General features: G+C 40.9%; 1 protein-coding gene and 1 long non-coding RNA gene across 4 annotated transcripts in view; one reads left to right on the plus strand and one right to left on the minus strand.

Moving 5' to 3' along the window:
- The window catches only part of LOC129645537 (uncharacterized), a 97,067-nt gene that overhangs the window by 34,816 nt on the left and 37,620 nt on the right, over positions 1–24,631 (minus strand). For both annotated transcript variants that reach the window (XR_008711429.1, XR_008711428.1), the window contains exon 2: positions 9,026–9,102. This is a non-coding gene — a long non-coding RNA (uncharacterized LOC129645537). The remainder of the gene's footprint in view (positions 1–9,025; positions 9,103–24,631) is intronic.
- The window catches only part of SCGN (secretagogin, EF-hand calcium binding protein), a 65,481-nt gene that overhangs the window by 22,599 nt on the left and 18,251 nt on the right, over positions 1–24,631 (plus strand). For both annotated transcript variants that reach the window (XM_055570811.1, XM_055570810.1), the window contains exons 5-7: positions 3,852–3,941; positions 13,397–13,453; positions 13,881–13,958. In XM_055570811.1, the coding sequence (XP_055426786.1) occupies positions 3,852–3,941; positions 13,397–13,453; positions 13,881–13,958 (225 nt within the window). The remainder of the gene's footprint in view (positions 1–3,851; positions 3,942–13,396; positions 13,454–13,880; positions 13,959–24,631) is intronic.

The following is a 24,631-nucleotide window of genomic DNA, read 5'->3' on the forward strand; positions in this document are numbered from 1 at the left end:
AATACGCTAAACTGGATGTTTATGAGTGTAGTTGTTTCCAAAATTTTCACTAAAAGGCAAAAATATATAACCAATAATTCCATTGCAATTGATGTAAAAGTAGCAATGTATTCATTAATGGAAATGTAATTGCAAGTTTCAGGTAAAAATACTGAAGTATTTATAATGACATGTTCACGTTTGCATTCTTCTGCTCACAGAACAGAGCACAGTGTATAGGGGTGCTTAGTAAATATTTGTTATGTGTGCGTGCCTGCTCAGTTACTCAGACATGTCCTCTTGACCCCATGAACTGCAGCCTTCCAGGTTCCTCTGTTCATGAACTTTTCCAGGCCAAGAATACTGGAGCAGGTTGCTACTTCTTACTCCAGGAGATCTTTCCAACCCAGGGATTCAACTCTCGTCTTCTGCATCTTTTGCACTAGCAGGTGGATTCTTTACCACTGCACCACCTGGGAAGCCCCAAATGTTTGTTAATAATATATGAAACATGGCAAACACTGAAAAACTTTGCCATTGTCTTTCTTACCAATTCCTAAAGCAATTGGGAACTCGACAACAGCTGTGACACCCATGCTAAACATTTTATTATGGAGTCCTGCTGATGGGCATAATTGATGCTATCTGTAGAGAAGCTGATAGTATAGGACTGTTTTGGTCCCAAAGCCCCTTAAAACCTCCTGAGTCTGTGAGTATTAAGAGTAGTAGCACGGTCTCTCCTACTGTCTCCGGCTTTATCATTGACTGTTAGGGTTACTTCAGTTACAGGTAGTTGTGACATAAAAATCAGCCCATCTGCACACATTTTGGGCTTTCCTGGTGGCTCAGATGGTAAAGAATCTGCCCGCAATGCAGGAGACCTGGGTTTGATCCCTGGGTTGGGAAGATCCCCTAGAGAAGGGAATGGCTACCCACTCCAGTATTCTTGCCTGGAGAATTCAATGGACAGAGGAAAAGAGCAGGGAAAAAGAGATGAGGTTGCATATGTAGAAGTGTTTATATTATTGCATCAGGAGAAAGAGAGTCAGAGGGCTACCATCTTCCGGCATGGAGATCTGAGAGAAAACCCAGTGGGGTACCTAGACAAAAGAGCCTAAACAAGATCCAGGAGATAAACTGAGGATCCATCAGAGTTTCTAGAGAGGATTTATCAGGCTTATAAGCACTATATAAAGATTCTGAGGCTCCTGGGAAGATAAATATGATCTTCATCAGGCAAAGTGCCCCAGAGATTAAAAAATTATAGAAATTAGATGGTGTATCAGAAACGAATCCTTAATTAGTAGATGTTGTTTTTAAACTATTCAACAACAGCAAACAATGACAGAAGATAGAGATATGAAACAGAATGCAGCTTTTTTGGTAGCAGCGTTGAAAGCAAGTAACCTAAAGGAGGGCTTCCCAAGTGGCTCAGTGGTAAAGAATTCCCCTGACAAAGCAGGAGACCCATGTTCAATCCCTGGGTCAGGAAGATTCTCTGGAGAAGGAAATGGCAACCCACTGCAGTATTCTTGCCCTCCAGGTTCCTCTCTCCATGCAATTTTCCAGGCAGGAATACTGGAGCAGGTTGCCACTTCTTACACCAGGAGAATTCCATGACAGAGGAGACTGGTGGGCTACAGTCCATGGGGTCACAAAGAGTCAGATACGAATGAGCATGCACGCACATATTTTAGATATTTTAGCACAAAATAAAATGAAAAAGCAGTCACAAGTAAGAGCCAAAGTGAGACTAGAGGATGATCTGTGTATGTGACTTGCCCAGGGCTCCTCTGTGCCATTCCAGATAAATTGAAGACAGAGGGGGTTCTAATTAGGGCCAGTGAATTACATTTTAATTTGGTTTCTCAGCCTATGCCACTCCATATGAAAAAACACTTGGTCCTAAAGAGTGGTTCTCAGTTCCAGTTGACCCTGTGTGGGTGGGTAGGAACAGCACAAAGTCAACATGGTGAAATATGAAACCTTGGGCCAGAGACTTCATCTCTGAGAGCCTCAAGTTCATAATCTAGATCCACAGTGCAGTTACCATTGACTAAGTTTTTAATAAGTACCAGAGACTCTGCTTAACAGTTCATAAATAGTGCCTCATCTTACTTTTAGTCTTAACATAAACACCAGGATATAAATATTATACCCTATGAGACAGTTGGATGGCATCACCGATTCAATGGACATGAGTTTGAGCAAACTCTGGGAGATAGTGAAGGACAGGGAAGCCTGGTGTGCTGCAGTCCATGGGGGTCACAAAGAGTTGGACACGACTGAGCAACAGAACAATAACATAAATATTATTATCCTCATTTTACACACGAGGAAATTGGGGCACAGAGGCATCAATTAAATTGTCCAAGATCAAATAATAGGTGATGACAGAGTAAGAATTTGGATCCACATGAAAGCCTATCACATCCTGCACTGTGCTGCCTCCCATTAGTAAACAGGGATATTTCTATTTGCTTGAAGGATTGGCATGATGATTTAATGAGATGATAATGAAAAGCACATCACCAGTGCCCCTGCCAGGTAGCAGGTACTCAATATATGACAGCCGTTGTTCACATGATACACCCTTCAGCTGACTTACATCCAACTAGAGAATATGAATGGGAGTGTGAAATAATTATTCGTACAACCTACCCAAAGTATTTGCTCTGGAGTCACTCTGTGGCATTATACAAAATGCCAAGAGAACAATGACAATGATTATAGAAGGAATGGCTGTGGTTTATGAAGGAGAACGGAGAAGACAATACACACTCAAATACCCTCAAATAATGCAACCCCATGGACTGTAGTCCACAAAACTCCTCTGTCCATGAGATTCTTCAAGCAAGAATACTGGAGTGGGTTGCCATTTCCTTCTCCAGGGGATCTTCCTGATCCAGGGATCAAACCTGGGTCTCCTACATTGGCAGGGAGATTCTTTGCTGTCTGAGCCATGAGGGAAGCCCACAGAACAATTCATGGGATATATAAAAATTATTTGGGGTACTTCCCTGGAAGTCTAGTGACTAGGACTTCACACCCCTAATGCAGAGGGCCTAGATTTCACATGCTGCTACTAAGAGTTTGCACGTCACAATGAAGAGAGATCTCAAGTGCCACAACTAAGACCCAGCACAGCCAAATAAAGAATATATATATTAACAACAACAACAACGACAACCCTGGTGGTCCAGAGGTTAAGAATCTGTCTGCCAATTCAAGGGACACAGGAAGATCCCACATGTCATGGGGCAACTGAGCCTGTGTACCTAAACTACTGAAGCCCCTGTGTCTACAGCCCATGATCTACAACAAGAGAAGCCACAGCAATGAGCCTGCACATTGCAACGAAGAGTAGTTCCTCAGCTCACTGCAAATAGAGAAAGCCTGCACAGCAATGAAAACCTAGCAACCAAAAATAAAGAAAAATGCCAGTTTACTTAGCACAGTGTCTGGCTCACAGTAAATGCTCAATAAATATTAGTGATTGTTAATTCTAAAAAAGTTATTAGGTATTTTTCTTTTCTAATACATGTAGTTGTTAATGCTGGAGCTTCTAAGATAAAGTGTAGAACATTTTAAACACTAACACATTTATTATTAAATGATGACGATTTTGGATTGTAAGCTCATAGAAAATAGATACTCATAGCGTTTCATATCTAGTAAGAGTGCCCAATACTTCTTGAAAGAATCAGTGAATGTGCTCCCAAAATGACAATTGAGGGCACAGAACTGCAACATGAGCTCACCACCCTGAGAGTTCTAAGTTGTTCTGCTCTCTAACATGTTGCTCTGTGCCTTTTACCCAGGGAGCACTGGTCAGTGTCACCAACTGCTATTTCTCCCCTTTTCTTTTTTAGCTTGCCGGCATGTTCTTATCTGAGGATGAAAACTTTCTTCTGCTCTTTCGCCAGGAAACCCCCTTGGACAGCAGTGTGGAGTTTATGCGGGTGAGCATTTGGTTGTTATCTCTATGGAGGCCAGGATCCCAGGCACCTGCCATGGCTGCCACCTCCCCTGCCCACTCCCCCAGGGAGAGCTGCCCATGGGACAAAACCACGCAAAGAAGCCCTTGGTGTTGAGCCTGGACTGTGGCCCCCAGTCTCAATGTGCTCCCTCAGTGGGTTGACCTACACTGCTCCTGAGCTAACAGACTCCTTAGCCTGTGCTAGAGGAAGGCAGGTATCTGAGGAATGTAATGGGAAGGTAGGGTGAGGGACGTGGAGCCCAGAGAATACCAGCCCGCCCAGAGCCCTGTGAGCTCCAGCAAACTACTGCCTTCTGAGAATGCAGGCTAGAGATCCAGATTCCATGGGCAACTTCATTGTTGTTTAGTCACTAAGTCATGTCCCCATAGGCTGCAGCCCTCCAGGTTCCTCTGTCCATGGGATTTCCAAGGCAAGAGTACTGGAGTGAGTTGCCATTTCCTTCTCCAGGGGATCTTCCGAGACCAGGGATTAAACCTGGGTCTCCTGCATTGGCAGACAGGTTCTTTACCACTGAGCCTACCAGGGAAGCCCCTATGGGCAACCACTTACTTTTAAATGTTGGTGACTAATACTAGATTTGAAGGCACAGTACGGTCAAAATATAACTTATTAGAGGGCCGATCCAGCCAGCAGGTGTCTCTTTGCAATCACTGTGCCTGAGTGAAAATTAAAGGCAGAATCAGTGGCTCCTCTTTCAGCCTCTAGGTTGTTGTGGTCCAGGCACGGGTTGGAAAAGAATTTCCAGACATGAGACAGAATGAGAGGAAAATAAAGATTATTAGAGTGGGAGACGCTGTTAGAACAGCCGGCCAGCTCAAGGGAGAACTGACGTTGAACAGGGGTCCTTAGTCCACTTTTACAACCAGGGTACAAGGAGTGGGATAGGGGTTTTGCGGGTCATTTGTTGATGGGATGAGGCATGTATACTGGGTGGGGGAAGAGGAGGGCAAATACCTTCTCCCTATGGGGTAGGAGGGGAGACATGTTATACTGTTCCATTATAGTTACAACATGGGGGAGGGAAAGATGCTAAGGGTCTGGTTTTTTCGTTTCTGCATTCCAAGACCCTCCTTGGTTTTATCTGCTCTTTCATCCTTGGGTCATCACATTCCTCTCTATATTTTTAGGGCCAATTCTTTGGCCCCTTTTGATACTCTGCTCATGTCTACCTATCTACCTATTTCCCTTCTCAGGCATTTGGGAATCCAGTCTCAAAGGGAAAGGGGCGACGACTGCTCTGACTTCAGGCTGTACAGGGGCGTTGTGGGGCTCTGGGTTCCCTTTGCGTGCTCTCTATCAGGCTGCATTTACGGAAGGAGATGAGAGTGAATGGAATGATAAGGTGACTTGTTTCAGCATTGTCTAGGTGTTGGTCAGGGAATATTCTTGTCATGCTACTACTTGGAGATTTGTTGTATTCTAGAAGAAACAAACTTAACAAGAAAATTAAAGGTACGTGGCCCAAAGATTAATAGAAGTAGAAAAGCTGCTCAGGGGCTAGCCAGGAGAGCCAGGCCCAGATCTTGGTTCGTGACGTTAGTGTTTCTCTAGGTATGAGAAGGTGCAAGGATTTGGGCTCATAAAATCTTTACCTGAAAACATCTAACTATCTGAAGGCCGGTTCTTGTGGGTTTTTTCCAGAGTACAGAGTGCCTTATTTCTGATCTCCACCCTGAACTCCTTTCAGAGGATGTTGAAGGTCAGCAGGTTGCAGTGGTCACGAAGTAATCCTTGTAGAGGCAGCTGGCAAGTGACAACTTCCAGTCAGCAGGGTCCCTTCATAACCACATATTTGACCATGCTTTGGGGGCATTTCATGGCCATTGTGTCCTGCGGTCCTGGGAAGGCTCTTTCCCAAGTCTAACAAAGATTCCATTAACAGGCTACTCAATGTGCTGTTACTAGACCAGGCCTTGTGAGCAGCAAAAGTCTCTGGACCATACCTGTCTTACTAGCCTCTTGGTCCAGGAAAATACTCCCTCTTGTTGCCTCTTCCTGAATCTAGAGTTACTTTGTTACAATCATTGATCTCATATGGAACTACATATCAGCATTTTATCAAGGGCTCAGTCACACATTTGGTAACATAAAAAACAATCTTCTGAAACAAGTAACATAGAAAATAATATAGCTAGCAGTTATTAATAGGTCACAAGCAAGAATTTAAGAACTTTCATTAGGTATAGCTCAGTATACCCCAGGTCATCTGACTTCATTTGTTATGTGACTTATCAGTCAGTTTAGTCACTCAGTCTTGTCTGACTCTTTGTGACCCCATGAATCGCAGCACGCCAGGCCTCCCTGTCCATCACCAACTCCCGGAGTTTGCTCAAACTCATGTCCATCGAGCTGGTGATGCCATCCAGCCATCTCATCCTCTGTCGTCCCCTTCTCCTCCTGCCCCCAATCCCTCCCAGCATCAGAGTCTTTTCCAATGAGTCAACTCTTCGCATGAGGTGGCCAAAGTACTGGAGTTTCAGCTTTAGCATCATTCCTTCCAAAGAACACCCAGGACTGAGCTCCTTTAGAATGGACAGGTTTGATCTCCTTGCAGTCCAAGGGACTCCCAAGAGTCTTCTCCAACACCACAGTTCAAAAGCATCAATTCTTCAGTGCTCAGCCTTCTTCACAGCCCAACTCTCACATCCATACATGACCACTGGAAAAACCATAGCCTTGACTAGACAGAGCTTTGTTGGCAAAGTAATGTCTCTGCTTTTGAATATGCTATCTAGGTTGGTCATAACTTTCCTTCCAAGGAGTAAGTGTCTTTTAATTTCATGACTGCAGTCACCATCTGCAGTGATTTTGGAGCCCCCAAAAATAAAGTCTGACACTAGCAGACCTTAATGAACAAAACTAGAAACTTAGTTTAACAATTAACAAAACTTAATATTCAGTGAAACATGATATTTTCATTATGAAGGCATTAACCCTGTAGCCAGGGAAGGCTTTAACCCATCAAATAAAAATGAGGTTTGTCAGGGTGCCAGGAAAAGCCAAGCAGCTCTCTTGGATTTCTTATAGCCCTAACTCTTTGATTTTCAGCTATTGTTCACCCATTTCTAATTCCCTGATTTAGGAGTAGACTGTAGTCATGTTTAAGGACATCAGGATAGCAAAAGTCTAACAGTGAGGGCTTATTTTTGTAGAAGTAGAATGAGCTTTGTCTACATGTACCATAACCTTAAATAATGTTTATTTACTTTACAGAAGTAACAAAAGATTTTAAAAACAAATATAAATCACTTAAACACAAAGAAATTCATAATCTGTTATTGAAAGCTTCATTCTAAGAAAACTTTGTTTTCTTAACAGAGAGTAGACTAAATTCCAGTCTGTTACCAGTTTACCAGATAACAAACAAAATTTATCAGTTAATCTTAGAAAAGTCTTTCCCATAAATCTTGAAGAACTAGCAGTATTTTTCTAAAGGCATGAGAGTGAAACCAAAGAAGGCATGTTTAAAATCTAATTAAATTGCAATTGGCAAAGTAGCCTGGTCATTGCTGTGACTTGTAACACTTTAACATGATAACTAGAATTATAACTGACAATATTTTACCAGGACATATCAGATTTTCATGAATTTCACATAATTTCTAGGATATCTATATAAGTAACATCAACCATACAATATAACCTGAGAAGATTCATTACTCCTCCAACAATACATCCCATGTAATTTAACGTGTCAAATGAACTAAGTAATTTAATAGCTCATTTGGATGTCTCAGGGGCCCTCTGAGGCATCCCAAAGTTATCTAGAAGAAGTCAGGTTATTTAGGAAATTTTGTTGATAAATATCAAAAGGGTTTATAATACTCAAACAGATAGGATCATATAGATAACTGTGAAACAATATATTCACTTATCCAAAGTAACGAAGAAAATTTCAAAGGTAAACAGAACAGAGCACGTCAGAGGTAAAGAAACTTAAAATCCATTATCAAAGGCAGTTCAACATCTCAAGAAAACTTGTATTTATGCACAAAACTCTTCCCTTTGGGGTCCACTTTCCATAAAACCTTCTTATCATGTTCTGTACCCATTACTTTGTTCTCCCATCCTGAAACAGCCACCTGTAAGTCAGACCTACTTCCTTTTCCCTTCAAAAAATGTGATTTCATTTCTCATACCTTCTTGACTGAAAACACACATCCCACTTTCCTTAAGCAACCAAGAACTGACCTTATATATATTAAAATTCTATAGATTAGTGAACATAAATACCAGTGATAATTTCTAAAAAAAAAAAAAAATTCTAGAGAACATCTCAGGATGGCATCAAACATTATTCATTAATAGTCCAAAATCTCTTTAGTTTCTGTGTAAGAGGAAGTTAGTGTTCAATAATGAATGTTTCAGAATCTTATTTTATTTGGAAATGACCTAGCTATTCAACAAACTTTTGTCACGTAGTTTAGCACAACTCTAGAAATTCAAGTTACCCCAATCTGGCGAGACTATTTTAGACATTTCTAAAGTATACTTATTCTTAATAGTTTCACTAAAAGCTCTTGTCTCATTTAGATTTTCCTTTTTTAAAAGTTTCATTCGAGTTACTTTCCTTGCTGACAAACTTGTAACAGATATAACAATATTTAACTTATAATAAACCTAGGCACAATGAAAATATTATGCTTAATGTTAATGACTCTTAGACATGTCTATATTAGATTAGCAAACATTTATACTAAATATTTAATATTAAATATTTCCCAGTTCATGTGAATCTGAAATTCATTTAGGTTAATTTCTCTTGTGTTTAGAATTGTCTGGTTTGTAAGTGCTTACTTTTTTTTAAGCCAATTAACTTAGAACTCATTTACAACTTCAGCAATATTAAAGAAAAAAAAACCCAAAAGACACACACTGAGACATACATAAATCCAGACAGACAGAGATCTCATAGTTTTCCGCTTAAGATTTAAAATGTCTCTGTGACACCCACCCCCTCCCCCACCTTTTTTTTTTTTGAAGTTCTAATTTGCCCAAGGCTGAGGTCTCAGGTAAAGTGGGCTGGGAGCAACCGTGTGACTCACCTTTTGGCGATTCCCTGAAATGTAGAAGGCACTCTTGGGATGGCTCAGAGGCAACACCTAGGCTCCTGTAAATCAATCTGGACCGAAAAGGGAAAGAAGTGGACGTCACAGGGAAGAAGGCTGAGGAATCTGCCTTACAATCCTAGCAGGGAGACGGTGGCCGAGGATGATGGTCTCTCTTTTACTTCAACCACTATGTGCCTGACAGGGTGCATGGAAGTTGTCTTGCTGGGGGCGGATGCCCTTGTGGCTTGATCTGTTCCGTGTCCCCCTTATTCTCACAAGGGAGTCTTCATGTGGCAGGCACCCTAACAGCTTTTAAGTGCCTGACCTGTGCCCACACAATATTGATTGGCCTAGTCCTCAGTTGGAAAGAAGACAAAGAAGAGACCCTCACCCATTCGGGTGCCAGCTACTGGGGCACAGTGAGCAGTGGGGCCTTTGGAACACACCAGAGGGTAACGCTGGCCAGAGTACCTCAGTTGCTTCCACAGCACTTGCCTGTTCGCAGAGGGTCCCTATGAGAAAGGAGAAGTGAGGAGGTGGGGGAGGAGACTCCAAGGTCCCCATATGGTCCATCAAAAATGTTGTGGTCCAGGCATGGGTTGGAAAAGAATTTCCAGACATGAGACAGAATGAGAGGAAAATAAAGATTATTAGAGTGGGAGATGCTGTTAGAACAGCGGGCCAGCTCAAGGGAGAACCAGCGTTGAACAGGGGTCCTTAGTCCACTTTTATACCCAGGGTACAAGGAGTGGGACAGGGGTCTTGTGGGTCATTTGCTGATGGGATGAGGCATGTATACTGGGTGGGGGAAGAGGAGGGCAAATACCTTCTCCCTATGGGGTAGGAGGGGAGACAGGTTATACTGTTCCATTATAGTTACAACATGGGGGAGGGAAGGACGCTAAGGGTCTGGTTTTTCTGTTCCTGCATTCCAAGACCCTCCTTGGTTTTATCTGCTCTTTCGCCCCTGGGTCACCAGATAGGTGTTACTGTCCGTGGGTGAAAAATAGGCCAGGGAGGACAGAGCAGGGCATCTTAAAGGCCAGAGCGATAGATTTAGGACAGCTACTGCACCCAGGGCCCCATTCCTGAAAGAGTTTCCAAGTCCCCATTTAGGAGATAACTTAGCACCCTTCTACACTACTTTATCTTCTTGTCAAATGGAAGTTATGAACAACTGAACAAGCATTTGCATAAACAATTTACAGGAAAAAATCTGAGTGGACAATAGATATATAGTGGTAACCAAAGAAATGCAAATTAGAAACAACTAATTTTTACTAAAGTGGTAAAAATTTTAGAGGGATTAACAAAAAGATGAAGCACTGGCAAGGAAGCACTGAGACTGTTGCTCATGCTCTGCTGGTAGGCATGCGCACTGGGATAATCTTATGGAAAGCAGTTTTGCAAAAATGTAATCAGGATCCCTAAAATTTCATCATCCAGAGTTAATTCTAAAAATCTACCTTTTGACTTAATAGTCCTACTTCTCCAAGCATCTATATAAGAATATAATCAGAGATGTAGACAAGTTTTCAACGCTATGATGCACATTAAATATTCCAGTGTTACTTAGTATAGTTAGAACTGAAAATAACATAAATGTCTAACAATGAAGGAAAAATGGTAAATTATGATACATTCATACAATTCACTCATTCCACAAATACTTATGAGCACCTGCATTATGCTGGAAACTGTTCTAGGCCTGGAGATTCAAGAAAGAAAAACCCCATTGTGGAATTTTACAGATCACCGAAGATCAAGTTTTCAAAGAATATTTAATGACAAGAAGGAAATGCATTACAGTGCTATGAAACAAAATTATATAAACAATATGATCTTAATTTTGCTTAAAAATTTATTTACCCTTAACATCAGTGTAACTAAGGTAAGGGGTAAATACATGCAAGATAAATATTGGTTGTTTTTAAGGGATAAGATTTTGGATGATCTTTAATTCTTTGTATTTTTGCATTTTCCATCTTAGAATCACAATTATTTATAAATTATTTAAATGACATTTTGAAGATAATTTCAGTTGTATTTAAAAATGCTCACAGAATATTTTAAATGAAAAATAATAGACCACTGAAGTATATAGCCTCTATGATCCCCCTTCATTATGTCACATATATAACAGAAATACAATGAAAAGGAAACACATAAAAATGATAAGTTAGCCTCTCTGGGGTAGACATTTCTGAAGATTAGAGTTCTCTTTGTATTTCATTAATTTTGTACAGTGAATATGATTTCATTTTACAATCAGTAAAAAAAGTATTAAAATGTTAGGCCTGTATAGGCTTGAATAATCTTGAGAAATGGGAAAAGGAAACAGCATTATGGAAATTTTTTTTGTTTAACTTTTTCCATTTTTCCTCCCTCCCTTCTAGTTTGTCAATTTCTTCTGCAAAGATCTTTCTCTTTCTCTATCCAATTTAAAAAATATATATATATGTTGGATTCCTGAATTCTTTTTCTAAAATTAAATTTGTTATAACCTATTACTATCACACATATTTTAAGAAATTCTACCTTAATATATTTATATTCCCCTTGAACTATAGGACCTTAAGATACTTTAGTGTTAGCATGCATCAATCAACTCGCTAGCCGTTATCATCCAGAATATTAGTTCTAGTTTGTTTTCTTTAATCCCATGAATTTTAAGCTAACAAGATTTTATGTTGCCATTTACCCAAGTGTTTCCCATTATCTTTGTACACCATTCCTTTTTTATCTTAAATTTTCCTTCTTTGAGTTCTTCCTACCTGGAGTATATCCTTTACCGAGAATCTGATGGTAATAAACCCTGCTTTGGTTTGCCTGGAAACCTCTTTATTTTGCTTTCATTTTTTCAAGATGGCATGTGTAGCATTCACATAAAGATCTTTGGTCCTCCAGTAGTTCAGTTGTCGTAAAGTTACAAGATAATTTCGAAGGAAAATATTTGGTGAACAGCATAAAAAAAGCATGTAAACTTTTTATTATTTGAAATTCTCATTCTTAGTTCTGATATATTCATACCATTAAAATTAGGATATAAATCACATTTAACCAGTTGGTTTTCTAAGCTTGGCTAGATTCAGGCAGAAATATTGGTGATGGGGACTGAAAGGAGCAAAGTCTCTGAACACTTCCTAGGGAACATCAGCATCAGTAGTTCCTACTATCCTTGTAGGATATTTAGCCAGGACTCTGGCTGTGGTCTAGAATTAAGGTCCCTGCAGTTGGTGACTCAGGTAACCCATTCCACATCAATGGAAAAATCTGTCACTTAAAAAAACAAAATGAAACACCTTAGTGTACTTTTTCATTTTGTACAGGAGTTAGGGAACTTGCTAACTTGTGAGGCTTTTATATGCAATAATCAGAGGTGGTCAAAATCACACCATTTACTAAAGAAAGCAGTTCAATGCTTCCTTAAAAATATTGAGCTCTTCTGTCTTCCAGTTTAAGTAATTGTATCTTCAGCTGGATGAATGCTGTTATTGAACTAATGAAAGGGTTGGCTTGTTACTGGGAATTTTCAGAGATGTTTTATTCCCTTTGCCCAGAGCCAAGACCACACAGGCAAGATTCCTTAGGGACGTTTTCTGCCATGCAGTTTTTTAGGGGAAGTTCACCTTTTCATTATGGTTATTGCTGTTTGGGGTTTTAGTCTTATTCAGGTGTTTCAGTTTGACTTCCCACCTTGGGTGGTCCCAGGGATTTGTCTGCTGTCTGCCTTGTAAAGAATCTGTCTGCCAATGCAGGAGATACTGGTTTGATCCCTGGGTCGGGAAAATCCCCTGAAGGAGGAAATAACAACCCACTCCAGTATTCTTGCTGGGATAATCCCATGGACAGAGGAGCCTGCGGGGCTATACAAACACACACTACCTTGTGTGAAGTATCCTGATAAAGCTACAGGTTAACTCATCAGAGATCAGTAGATGTACCCAGGACAGACTTTAGTTTCTGTCATCTCAGATTCTTGCCAGCTGAGCTACATATTTAAAGTTGTTTTTAGAGGGCTCTGCATCTTTAGGAATTTAGTACAAAGAAGATTTCTTACTCTGCCATATTTTGTCCCACTGAAGGCCATTCCTTCATATCTTTCCACTTGAAACTTCCCAAGAGCTTCCTTTCAGTGAGTGTACTGTGGTCCTCCCTAAGTGGCTGTAAGTGAATGCAGGGAGTCATTTCTAGTGAGTTCTGCCCCCAAACAGCTGTCACCAAAGAAAGCCTAAACTTCTCCACATAGTTTTATTTGCACCCAGTTAAGTACTGTTATCAGATGCTGAGCCTTAGTAGACATCAGCATAACTTGAACCCAAATTATCTGAGGATAAATGGATTATTGGCTTTTATGTATTTCAGATTTGGCGCAAATACGATGCTGACAGCAGTGGCTTTATATCAGCTGCTGAACTTTGTGTAAGTGTTGCTGGGAGCTGTCTCTGGGCGAACGGCAGGTTAGCTCATCCCTGGGAATTTGATGTGTGTGTATCATGAGCTTGATTTCTGTGTTTCCAAGAAACATGGATATGAATTTGCTAATTTTAAAAAACTGATTCGTGTTTAGAAGGTTTAGAAACTGTAGGTGACACTGATTGCTCTCTCTAGGAAAGACATAATTGAGGATTTATGACACCTTTTTATGCTTTGAGCTGTTCTCTGGGTTCCGTTTAAACAGTGCTCCTTTCAAACTGTGACAGCCCTGCATTTTGAACTTCTTGCTTGATAAAAAGCATTACATTTCCTCTCTAAAACAAGCAAATGACAATTCTTAAAAAACAGCCTCTTGAGATTTTTAGGTTTATTTGTCACTAGATAAAATGCGGCTCCTCTCTTGATCTCACAGAACTTCCTCAGAGACCTCTTCCTCCACCACAAAAAGGCCATTTCAGAGGCTAAGCTGGAAGAATATACTGGCACCATGGTGAGTAACTGAGCAATGCGATCTCTATGAAGACAGCTTCCCCACCGTCTCCCCAGCATTTGGCACAAAATTAAGGTCTCTGTGAGTGTTTGCAGACTAGACAAATGCATGAAGAGACCTTCATAGCACCCCACTCTAGTACTCTTGCCTGGAAAATCCCATGGACGGAGGAGCCTGGTAAGCTGCAGTCCATGGGGTCGCTAAGAGTCGGACACGACTGAGCAACTTCACTTTCACTTTTCACTTTCACGCATTGGAGGAGGAAATGGCAACCCACTCCAGTGTTCTTGCCTGGAGAATCCCAGGGACGGCGGGGCCTGGTGGGCTGCCGTCTACGGGGTCGCACAGAGTTGGACACGACTGAAGCGACTTAGCAGTAGCAGCAGTCTCTCTCTTGAGATGAGACTGCATGCATTTGAAAGAGAGCTGCTCACCTATCCTTGGGGAGACCAGTTAACACCAGGTTACTAAGAACCAGCCAGTAATCTCAAGTTATTGAGGTTAATCCAAGTCACACAGAAACAAGGAAATGTGGACCTAGACAACCAGGACCAAACACACGGGAGCTCCCCACCCCCCCCACCCCCCACCCCTGCGGATGATTCTACTCATTTAGTACATTCGTTTAGGGCAATGGAGAGTCAGAAAGCTGGGAAATACATATTCCACCTTTGCCAACTATAGATATGACCTTGAGAAATGGTCTATTGTTTACTTCAGCTGAAAAATGGGGATTAATAATACCTAATTGCTACGAGGGCAAGCGAGTGGATGCATATGAAGTGCTTTGCAGAGCATCCAGGAAATAACCAACATTCAATACATGTTAGCTCTGCCTGTAGCGGTTGTTGTAGTCCTTGCTGTCATTACTTCCTTTTGCCACTTATGCAATCATATCCTAAATGACCTGAGATTATTTTAGCATCAAAGCTCCCTGGAAAATGGTGAAGTAGGAGAAGTTACCTTTGGTGAATTCATTCTCACATTCTCATTCAGTTCCTAGCTTGAAGCTTTTCTCCCAGAGCTACTCTATAATAATCTGTATTGAATCTAATCTGGCCTCTCTACCTTTTGTCTCCCCTAAATCCCTTCCCATCCCCAAATGTGTGCTTCATTCCAATCAACCTTTGCAGGTTTCTTAATTAATAAGCAAGAAAACTACTGGTAAAGGTATAATTGCTTGTGCAATTGCTATACTTACTATAGAAAGAGTTCTTAAACAAACTCATCTTACTGAATCTTCTGGTGAACCATCAGGGCTGCATATCACGGAGAAGAGTAATGGATCCCTGCTAAAATGTGTACTACAAGGTTGACCTATTTAGGCCTTTAGTTGATGCTTCCAAATACTGTATTATTTCTAACAACTCTTGTATAGCTTTGGCATTGTTCCTGCTATTCTGTATATCTGATGGTGGAGGCTTAGAAAGGGTAAGTGACTAAGCTACCACCAAGTTAATTTCCTAAACTCCTTCTAAAAATCCGATTAACTGGGAAATGATAAGTTGTCTAGCCTAAGGCACCAGTTAAACTGGAAGTTGGGCTCGCCTGGCTTTCAGCCCTGGATCTTCTGGCTCTCACTCTGTATCCCGACAACTATGAATGCTGTCTTCAGCCAAGGGCACAGGCTCTGAGAAGGAAGAATGTGGTCTTGACCATGACAACTTAGAAGTGGCCTGGATGGGAGCTAAGCCGATGCTCAGGACAGACTCACACCCCAGGCCAGGAAATAATTTGGCTTCCTACTATGTTGACCTGTTTTAACAGCATGTATGATGCTGTTTGAAATCCTTTGACAGGCTTAGTGCTAAAGAGTGAGTGGGAAATCCCTGAGAAGCAGGAAGCAATTTCCCACCTACCCATGTATCTCTGGTTTCCTTTTGTCCTAGGTTCCTGTGAAACTCTCTAATAGCATGAATACTCTGAAAGAGGAAATTAGACTGGAAACTGCCTGCGAGAGAGAATAATAAGGAGATTACTCTTCCAGTTGGGCATTTTTTCAACACTGATTTAACATTATGTTAGCTCTGGCCGTTGTTACCTTGCTTTTATTAACTTATAAAGCAGACCTTAGGCAGTGAAATGCTTGCACTAAGAATCCCCAGCAGATTTCTAGCATTTCTTTGAATACCCTAACTCCAAGGGGCTTCCTCCCACCTCCAACTAGAATACTAAGCCACTATTTTCTGACTTTTAAACATAGCTCAGCTATTTTTTCCTTACTTTTCTCCACCTGGTTCTTGCTCATCCTTCAAAATTTAGTTAGACATCATCTTGCCCTCTTCCATCATTTTCTTTTATAGTGGCTCCAACTGCTTCTCCTCTGTGCTCCTATAGTATCTTGTGTATTTCAATGTCTTAACATCATAGTCATCTGTTTAATTCACTTTGCAAATATCCATTGAATACCTGCTATGCCTCTGGCACTATTCTAGTCAGCAAGGATTCAGCAGTGAGCAAAACAGAGACACTAATAATAAACATAATAAATAATAAATTACATTGCATGATAGAAAGTAATGAGTGTCATGGAACAAATTAAACAGTAGACCAGATAGTGCCAGCAGGGCAGCTAGGATGGGAGATTGGGGAGAAGGTATGATTTTCAACTGGGTGGTCAGGGGTGGCCTTTCAAGATGATGCAGCTTGCGAAATGACCAAAGGTGCAGCAAGCAGGGTCCCTGGGTCAGGGGTGTGCCTAGGATTTCCAGGAACAGAAGGAGACCAGTGTGGCTGGAGCAGAGTAAGAAAGGATGACACAGAAGCCAGACCAAGTCAGGCTTTGGGGGCCATTTTGAGAACTTGGTGGTTTAGTTGGAGGGAGACGGAGGGTTTGAAGCAGAGGATGCCATGAGCTGGCTTTTGTGTTGAAACGCACCTGAAACAGGCAAGGAGGGAATCAGAGGGACCTGTTAAGAGGCCACCCCTTCATCCAGGCAAAAGGATGGCAGCTTGGACCAGGGCTGGGAAGCAGAAGAGATGAGAACTAGATTTGTTTGAAGATGGAATCAGTAGGATTTCCTGATCAGATAGCTAAGAGTCAAGGTGACACTGATGCTGTTTACGGATCTTGTGCTCCACTAGCCTGTGATTCATCTGGGCAAGGTGGCATCTTATCTGCATGTTCTTAGCCCTCACATGGAACCTGGCACACAGTGGACTCCCTAATGAATTCTGTTATTACCTAATAGACAGCTAGGAATAAACCGTGACAATATTAGTAAACTTTGCCCTTGGGATCCTCCTGCTTCTCTTATGTGTGTTCCTCATGACTCTCCAGCCCCAGCGTGATTCCTGCTCCCTCTTGGGGTGTCTTCCATTCTACACATTGCACATAGCAGCATTTTGCGCAGATCTGACGTTCCTCCAGCAGTGTTTCGCGTTCTGAAATTCTCCTTGTTCTCTTTCCTTTTTTAAAACCTGTGGCGGATTCATGTTGATGTATGGCAAAACCAATACAATATTGTAAAGCAATTAGCCTCCAATTAAAATAAATAAATTGAAATTAAAAAAAAAAAAAAAAAAAAAAACAACCCAGATCCTCCAGGGCAGAACCAGAAAGGGTGCCTGGGAGTGCTGGGCTCCATCCTTAGGTCTCTCACTGGGATCCTTCATCACAGAGTCATCCAGAGAGTGGGGATGAGCCACACCGAGCCCAGTGTATGGAAACAGACAGGGAGATGGGAGCCCCACGCTGATGACGGCAAGTAGGAGCTATAGGAGTAACGGCTAGAGCTACAGGCAGCTGAGGAGACTGAGCAGAGCAAATCCAGAAAAGACAATCGTTGCAGGACAAGCCTAGGATTTGTCCTCATGGACTCGGAAGTCACGTCACTGTGTTCCTTTTCTTGAGTCTGAAGTGGTTTTTCTGGTCTGAGGGGTAGGGTCTCACAGTGACGGAGAACACCTGCTTCCTCACCAAAACCCCCGCTCTCTTAATGCTTTTCTCTCCAGTTAGAATGTGATCTGGTAAACTAGTTCACACAAAGATGTGAATTCACTCCTTCAACAACTCTTTAGGGACAACCTACCAACAAAGATATGGTCTCTGACCTTATAGAGTTTTCCAATTGGGAGAAAATTTGATTAAAAAAACAAAGGGAAAAGGAGCAAAAATTCACTTTGGTCCCTCCCTTCCATCCCCGCTGTGCATGTCACTGCCATACTGTATCTACCCGTAAGTAGCAGCTGAGTCCAATTTTCCCTTTAGTCCTTAAATACATTGACGTCACCTTAAAATGCAATTAAACTATTTTTAATAAGTTTTCCTGATTAAAAAAAAATAAAAACAAGATGCATTACAATGAAGCAGCAAGTCTAGAACTTTAGGAAAGCAGGACGAGAAAAGTTAGGTGGTCAAAAGGGAAAGGCCAGGGGAGGGATAAATTAGGAATTTGGGATTAACAGATACACACCACTATATATAAAACAGATGAACAACAACGACCTACTGTATAGCACATGAAACTATTTAATGTCTTGTAACAACTTATAATGGGAAAGAATCTGAAAAAGAATATATATACACATATATAGGTATAACTGAATCACTTAGCTGTATACCTGAAACATTGTAAATCGACTATTCTTCAAATTTTTTTTTTAAAAAAGAAAAGGTAGGTGAACAAAATTAAAGTTAAACTTTTAAAGGATGCTTCCTTAACATGCAGTACTTTATTTTCATTGAAACACTGCCAGTGTTGTTCTGGTACTCAATATCTTAATCATAATAATTGAGACTTCCTTTTGTGCTAGGCCCTGTGCAAAGCACTTTTCAAATATCTCACTTGATTCTTACACAAACTTTATGAAATAAGTATTTAAATAAATAATCTATTTTATAAATGAAAAAACTGAGGATTACAGGTCAGAGATGATAAGGATGGAGTGGAAATTCCCAGACCCCAATCTATCTTCAAACTGTATTCAAACTGAAACATTTATGACTGAAAGTCTAAGTGCTGAATTATAAAATTGAAAATTTTCAAAAGAGGGAGGGTTAAGCTCTATGAGAAATCAAGAAGAGGTACAAATCCCTATGAATAAAATGAAGAGCAAGGTGAGGAAAAGGCCATGTTAGGAGATTAGGATTCTCTTAATATTTTGATAGATAATACAGGAGCTCTGACAGCCAAAACACAATTTATTACCCAGAAAAGTTGATTTTTCTCCTCATGAAGTACCTAAACAATCCTGCAAACTGACATTAAACACCAAAGAGGAAACAAAGCAATGAAAGACAAAGGGAAACAAGAATGGGTTCTACAAAATTGTTCTGGAGAAGAGAGGAACATTGATTGATTAAACTGGGGAAGGGAGAAAGGGAAGAAGAGTGAACTGTGGCTGCATAAAGCCCCAGGGGTCACCTCAGTCAAACATCCCATTATAAGAGGTAGGAGCAGCGGAGCCTCGTGGGCTGCCGTCTATGGGGTCGCACAGAGTCGGACACGACTGAAACGACTTAGCAGCAGCAGCAGCAGCAGCAGGCGGGGAGGAGACATGTAGGCTGTTTACAAAGCCTATACTTGGCTGAAAAGAGATTCTGTCGGCATCAGCCCTGCAACCCTAGTTGCCCAAAGCTCTTTTCTTCACAGTCTTATGGTTTACATTTAAGAAACCTCAGGCTGGCAGCCCTTAAAATGGAATGCCCTGACCTGAGGAAAATCAATGAAATGAAGACATAAACAGCAATGTACACTTTTGATGACTTTGAGCTTAGATCCAGAAGCTGAGAGTCCTGAGAGGCAGCTGAGGGGAATCCGTACGGTCTTAACCAACTTTTAAGTATCTAGGTTGAGAGATGTCCATGGACCAAGACTGTCCTGTTATTCATGTTATTTGTCTGTTTCATAGTTAAAACCCCTTGCTGCTTCTGCTCAAGCATGCTGCAGTTAAGCATTCATTTTTATTCCAAACTATCCCATGAAGATAGGACCATGATCAATCAAACTTCAGATGACCCCTCATTGGTCCTTTATGCACTGGTGAGACAGATAAGTGTCCAAGAATCTAGTGAGAGTTTCCACCCAAGGGTCTGAGTTTGCCCTGAAAATCAGACCAGTTTAATGAGATTCAGGCTCATCTATTTCATTTTTCTTTCTTAAATTGCAGAGGCAACTTACACTTTTCCAATGAGCAGATATGGGAACTGGGATACAGTTTTTTTTTTTAAAGGCCTTTTACATTTCCCTCAAGACTTTTGGGTACACTAACTTTTAGAAACTCAACACTTAAAAAAAAAGACTTCAAGAATCTGAGCTTTAACTAAGTGATACACCAAGTGTGAAATCACTTTACTGCTGCTTTAATGGCTTTTTACTGAGCAATGGACACAGTCAGAGCAACACTGCATTAAAGAAGTGGTTCCAAGGTTTAGCATTAAATGCTTTATTTAGATGTAACCTACTAAATGAATTCAAATTGACCCAAGTAAGGATTGGTGTATTTGAAAACTGTTTGAAACCTGAACAATGAACAAGTCAAGGCAGAACATCCAATCAGAAGAGAAGAGCTAAGGTCTGCAACCTTGTCTCACCTAAACTCCTAATTAGTGTTCTGTACAAGGAAGGAAACTATTAATAAATTCCAATTATGACACCTAATTAAGAGGGGCTGCTAGCACCTGGCAGGGGGGAGGATTAGCTGCCTGAATAGAATATTATTAGGTAATATTGAGCTTTTTAAAATGTAAGCTTATACATGTGGGACATACTAAACTCATATACCTAATTAGAGCATGGAATGTGAACTTTGGCAAAAACAATGAAATCTGAAAATGTGTCACACAAAGAGAATATCCCCATCCTCTACCCTGTCCAAGCTCTCATTCTTCATCCTTCATGCCTGGATTATAGCATCTAACTTCCAGTTGCTTCCTTCCCTAGGTCTCTGATCCAAGCCAACCTAAGACACAACTGGGCTTTTTTTTTTTTTTTTTTTTTAATTTTTATTGGAATATAGTTGATTTCCTTGTTGGTTTAGACAGTAAATAATCTGTCTGCAATGCAGAAGACTGGGGTTTTATCCTTGGGTTGTGAAGATCCCCTTTAGAAGGGAATGGCTACCCACTCCAGTATTCTTAGCTGGAGAATTACATGCACAGAGGAGCCTAGTAGGATATAGTCCATGGGACTGCAAAGAGTTAGACACAACTGAGTGACTAACACTTTCACTTTTCACAATGTTTTGTTAGTTTCAGATGCACAGCAAAGTGAATGAGTTATACACTTTTTAAGATTCTTTTCCCATATAGGCAATTAGAATACTGAGCAGAGATCCCTGTGCTATACAGTAGGTCCTTATTCGTTATCTATTTTACATACAGTTCAGTTCAGTTGCTCAGCCATGTCTGAGTCTTTGCGACCCCATGGACAGCAGCACACCAGGCCTCCCTGTCCATCACCAATTCCCAGAGTTTACTCAAACTTATGTCAATTGGGTCGGTGATGCCATCCAACCATCTCATCTTCTGTCGTTCCCCTTCTTCTGCCTTCAATATTCCCCAGCATTAGGGTCTTTTCAAATGAGTCAGCTCTTCACATCAGGCGGCCAAAGTATTGGAGTTTCAGCTTGAACATCAGTCCTTCCAATGAACACCCAGGACTGATCTCCTTTAGGATAAACTGGTTGGATCTCCTTGCAGTCCAAGGGACTCTCAAGAGTCTTCTCCAACACCACAGTTCAAAAGCATCAATTCTTTGGCGCTCAGCTTTCTTTATAGTCCAGCTGTCACATCCATATATGACTACTGGAAAAACCATAGCCTTGACTAGTCAGACCTTTGTTGGCAAAGTAACATCTCTGCTTTTTAATATGCTATTTAGGCTGATCATAACTTTCCTGCCAAGGAGTAAGCATCTTTTAATTTCATGGCTGCAGTCACCATCTGCAGTGATTTTGGAGTCCACAAAAATAAAGTCTGTCACTGTTCCCACTGTTTCTCCATCTATTTGCCATGAAGTGATGAGACTGGATGCCATGATCTTAGTTTTCTGAATGTTGAGCTTTAAGCCAACTTTTTCACTCTCCTCTTTCACTTTCATCAAGAGGCTCTTTAGTTCTTCTTCACTTTCTGCAATAAGGGTGGTGTCATCTGCATATCTGAGGTTATTGATATTTCTCCTGGCAATCTTGATTTCAGCTTGTGCTTCATCCAGTCTAGCATTTCTCAAGATGTATCCTGCATATAAGTTAAATAAGCAGGGTGACAATATATAGCCCTGACGTACTCCTTTTCCTATTTGGAACCAGTCTGTGGTTCCATGTCCAGTTCTAATTGTTGCTTCCTGACCTGCATGCAAATTTCTCAAGAGGCAGGTAAGTTGGTCTTGATGATGTATACCTGATGATGTATTCCCATCTCTTTCAGAATTTTCCACAGTTTGTGGTGATCCACACAGTCAAAGGCTTTGGCATAGTCAATAAAGCAGAAATAGATGTTTTTCTGGAACTCTCTTGCTTTTTTGATGATCCAGCGGATGTTGGCAATTTGATCTCTGGTTCCTCTGCCTTTTCTAAAACCAGCTTGAACATGTGGAAGTTCATGGTTCACGTATTGCTGAAGCCTGGCTTGGAGAATTTTGATATGGAGATGTCAGAATTACTAGCGTGTGAGATAAGTGCAATTGTGCAGTATTTTGAGCATTCTTTGGCATTGCCTTTTTTGGGGATTGGAATGAAAACTGACCTTTTCCAGTCCTGTGGCCACTGCTGAGTATTCCAAATTTGCTAGCATATTGAGTGCAACACTTTCACAGCATCACCTTTTAGGATTTGAAATAGCTCAACTGGAATTCCATCACCTGCACTAGCTTTGTTCACAGTGATGCCTCCTATGGCCCACTTGACTTCACGTTCCAGGATGTCTGGTTCTGCGTGAGTGATCACACCATCATGATCATCTGGATCATGAAAACCCCTTTTGTACAGTTCCTCTGTGTATTCTTGCCACCTCTTCTTAATATCTTCTGCTTCTGTTAGGTCCATACCATTTCTGTCCTTTATCGAGCCCATCTTTGCATGAAATTCTCCCTTGGTATCTCCAATTTTCTTGAAGAGATCTCTAGTCTTTCCAATTCTATTGTCTTCCTCTATTTCTTTGCACTGATCACTGAGGTAGGCTTTCTTATCTCTCTTTGCTATTCTTTGGAGCTCTCAACTTATATACAGTCGTGTGTCTATTGCAACTCCAATCCAAATTTATCCCTCCCCTGCCAGGCCCTCTTGAAATCTCTTCTCCTCCATGTCCATCATTATGCTACTGGTGACCTTACCCAGTCTCATGGTTTTAAATAGCAGCTAATGGTGACCTCCTCCAGTTTATAGCTCTGAGAGTACTTCTCTGAGCTGCTTGCATATACTTGAATGTATGTCTCCAGTTGGATGCCCAATATGCCTCTCAAGCCTAGCATATCCAGGATTGACCTTCTGACCTTCCCCTACAGACCTGCTTCATTGGGGATCTTCCTCAACCCAGTGAATATGAACTCCAACTTTCAAGCTGCCCCTCCTTTGGGACTTATCTGAAGTCCCATATCCTTTCTCAGTATTCTTCAGTATTCTAACACATTGTTCTGTTTCTTTGTCTCAGTGTCAAGGAGATAATGCTGAATCTTATTTCAGATATTCATTTTTACTGCTCCAATTACATTGTAAGCTCCTAAAAGCCTGTACCACCTTAATGATTTTTGAGAGTCTCTCACAGTGCCTTGCATGTTGTTAGACACATGGTAACTATTTAACATCTGTTGCTGTTCTTTGGTCGCTCAGTCATATCCGACTCTCTTGCGATCCCATGGACGACTGTCTGCTAGGCTCCTCTGTCCATGGGATTTCCCAGGCAAGAATACTGGAGTGGGTTGCCATTTCCTTCTCCAGGGGATCTTCCTGACCCAGGAATAGAACCTGTGTCTTCTGCATTGATGGTGGATTCTTTAGTGCTGAACCACTTGGGAAGACCAATTATTCAACATACAATTCTTGACTTAGTAACCTGGGAAGGGGCTCTAAATCCTTTTTGAGAGTGTACATGACAACAATATTCAGACTTTTAAAAAATGAGAATCTGTTTTTAAGTAAACAAAGAAACAAAAATACCTGTTAAGGAGTGATTTCCAAAAATATTGCTTAAAAAGCAAGTTGCAAATAATACATAGAATGTGGTCCTATTTGTCCAAAAAAAAAAAAAAAAAATTGAGAGGTATATTAAAATGTTTAAAAATTTTCTGGAAGGATACAGTCTATGAATGGTAATTATCTCTACAATAAGGACAGGAAGGACTTTTACTTTGTACTCTTTGCTCTGAACTCCATATTTTTGACCTTGCACTCTATCTCAAATTATCAATTAACAATTGTTAAAAAAAATTCATGGACTGTAGTCATACCTTGGATCTATTGTTTCTGGTAAGAAGTTATGATTAACCCAGTAATGGCTTTAAATGAATTTGTATTTTACAATCGCTATGACATCTGCTGGGGCTTCCCAGGTGGCTCAGTGGTAAAGAATCCACCTGCCAAGCAGGAGACATGAGTTTGATCCTTGGGTTGGAAGATCCCCTGGAGAAGAAAATGGCAACCTACTTCAGTATTCTTGGCTGGGAAATCCCATGTACAGAGGATCCTGGGTGGGTTACAGTACATGGAGTCACAAAGACTCAGACACGACTTAACAA

The sequence above is a fragment of the Bubalus kerabau genome, chromosome 3 (genome assembly GCF_029407905.1).
Source record: "Bubalus kerabau isolate K-KA32 ecotype Philippines breed swamp buffalo chromosome 3, PCC_UOA_SB_1v2, whole genome shotgun sequence".
In the NCBI taxonomy this organism is placed as follows: Eukaryota; Metazoa; Chordata; class Mammalia; order Artiodactyla; family Bovidae; genus Bubalus; species Bubalus kerabau.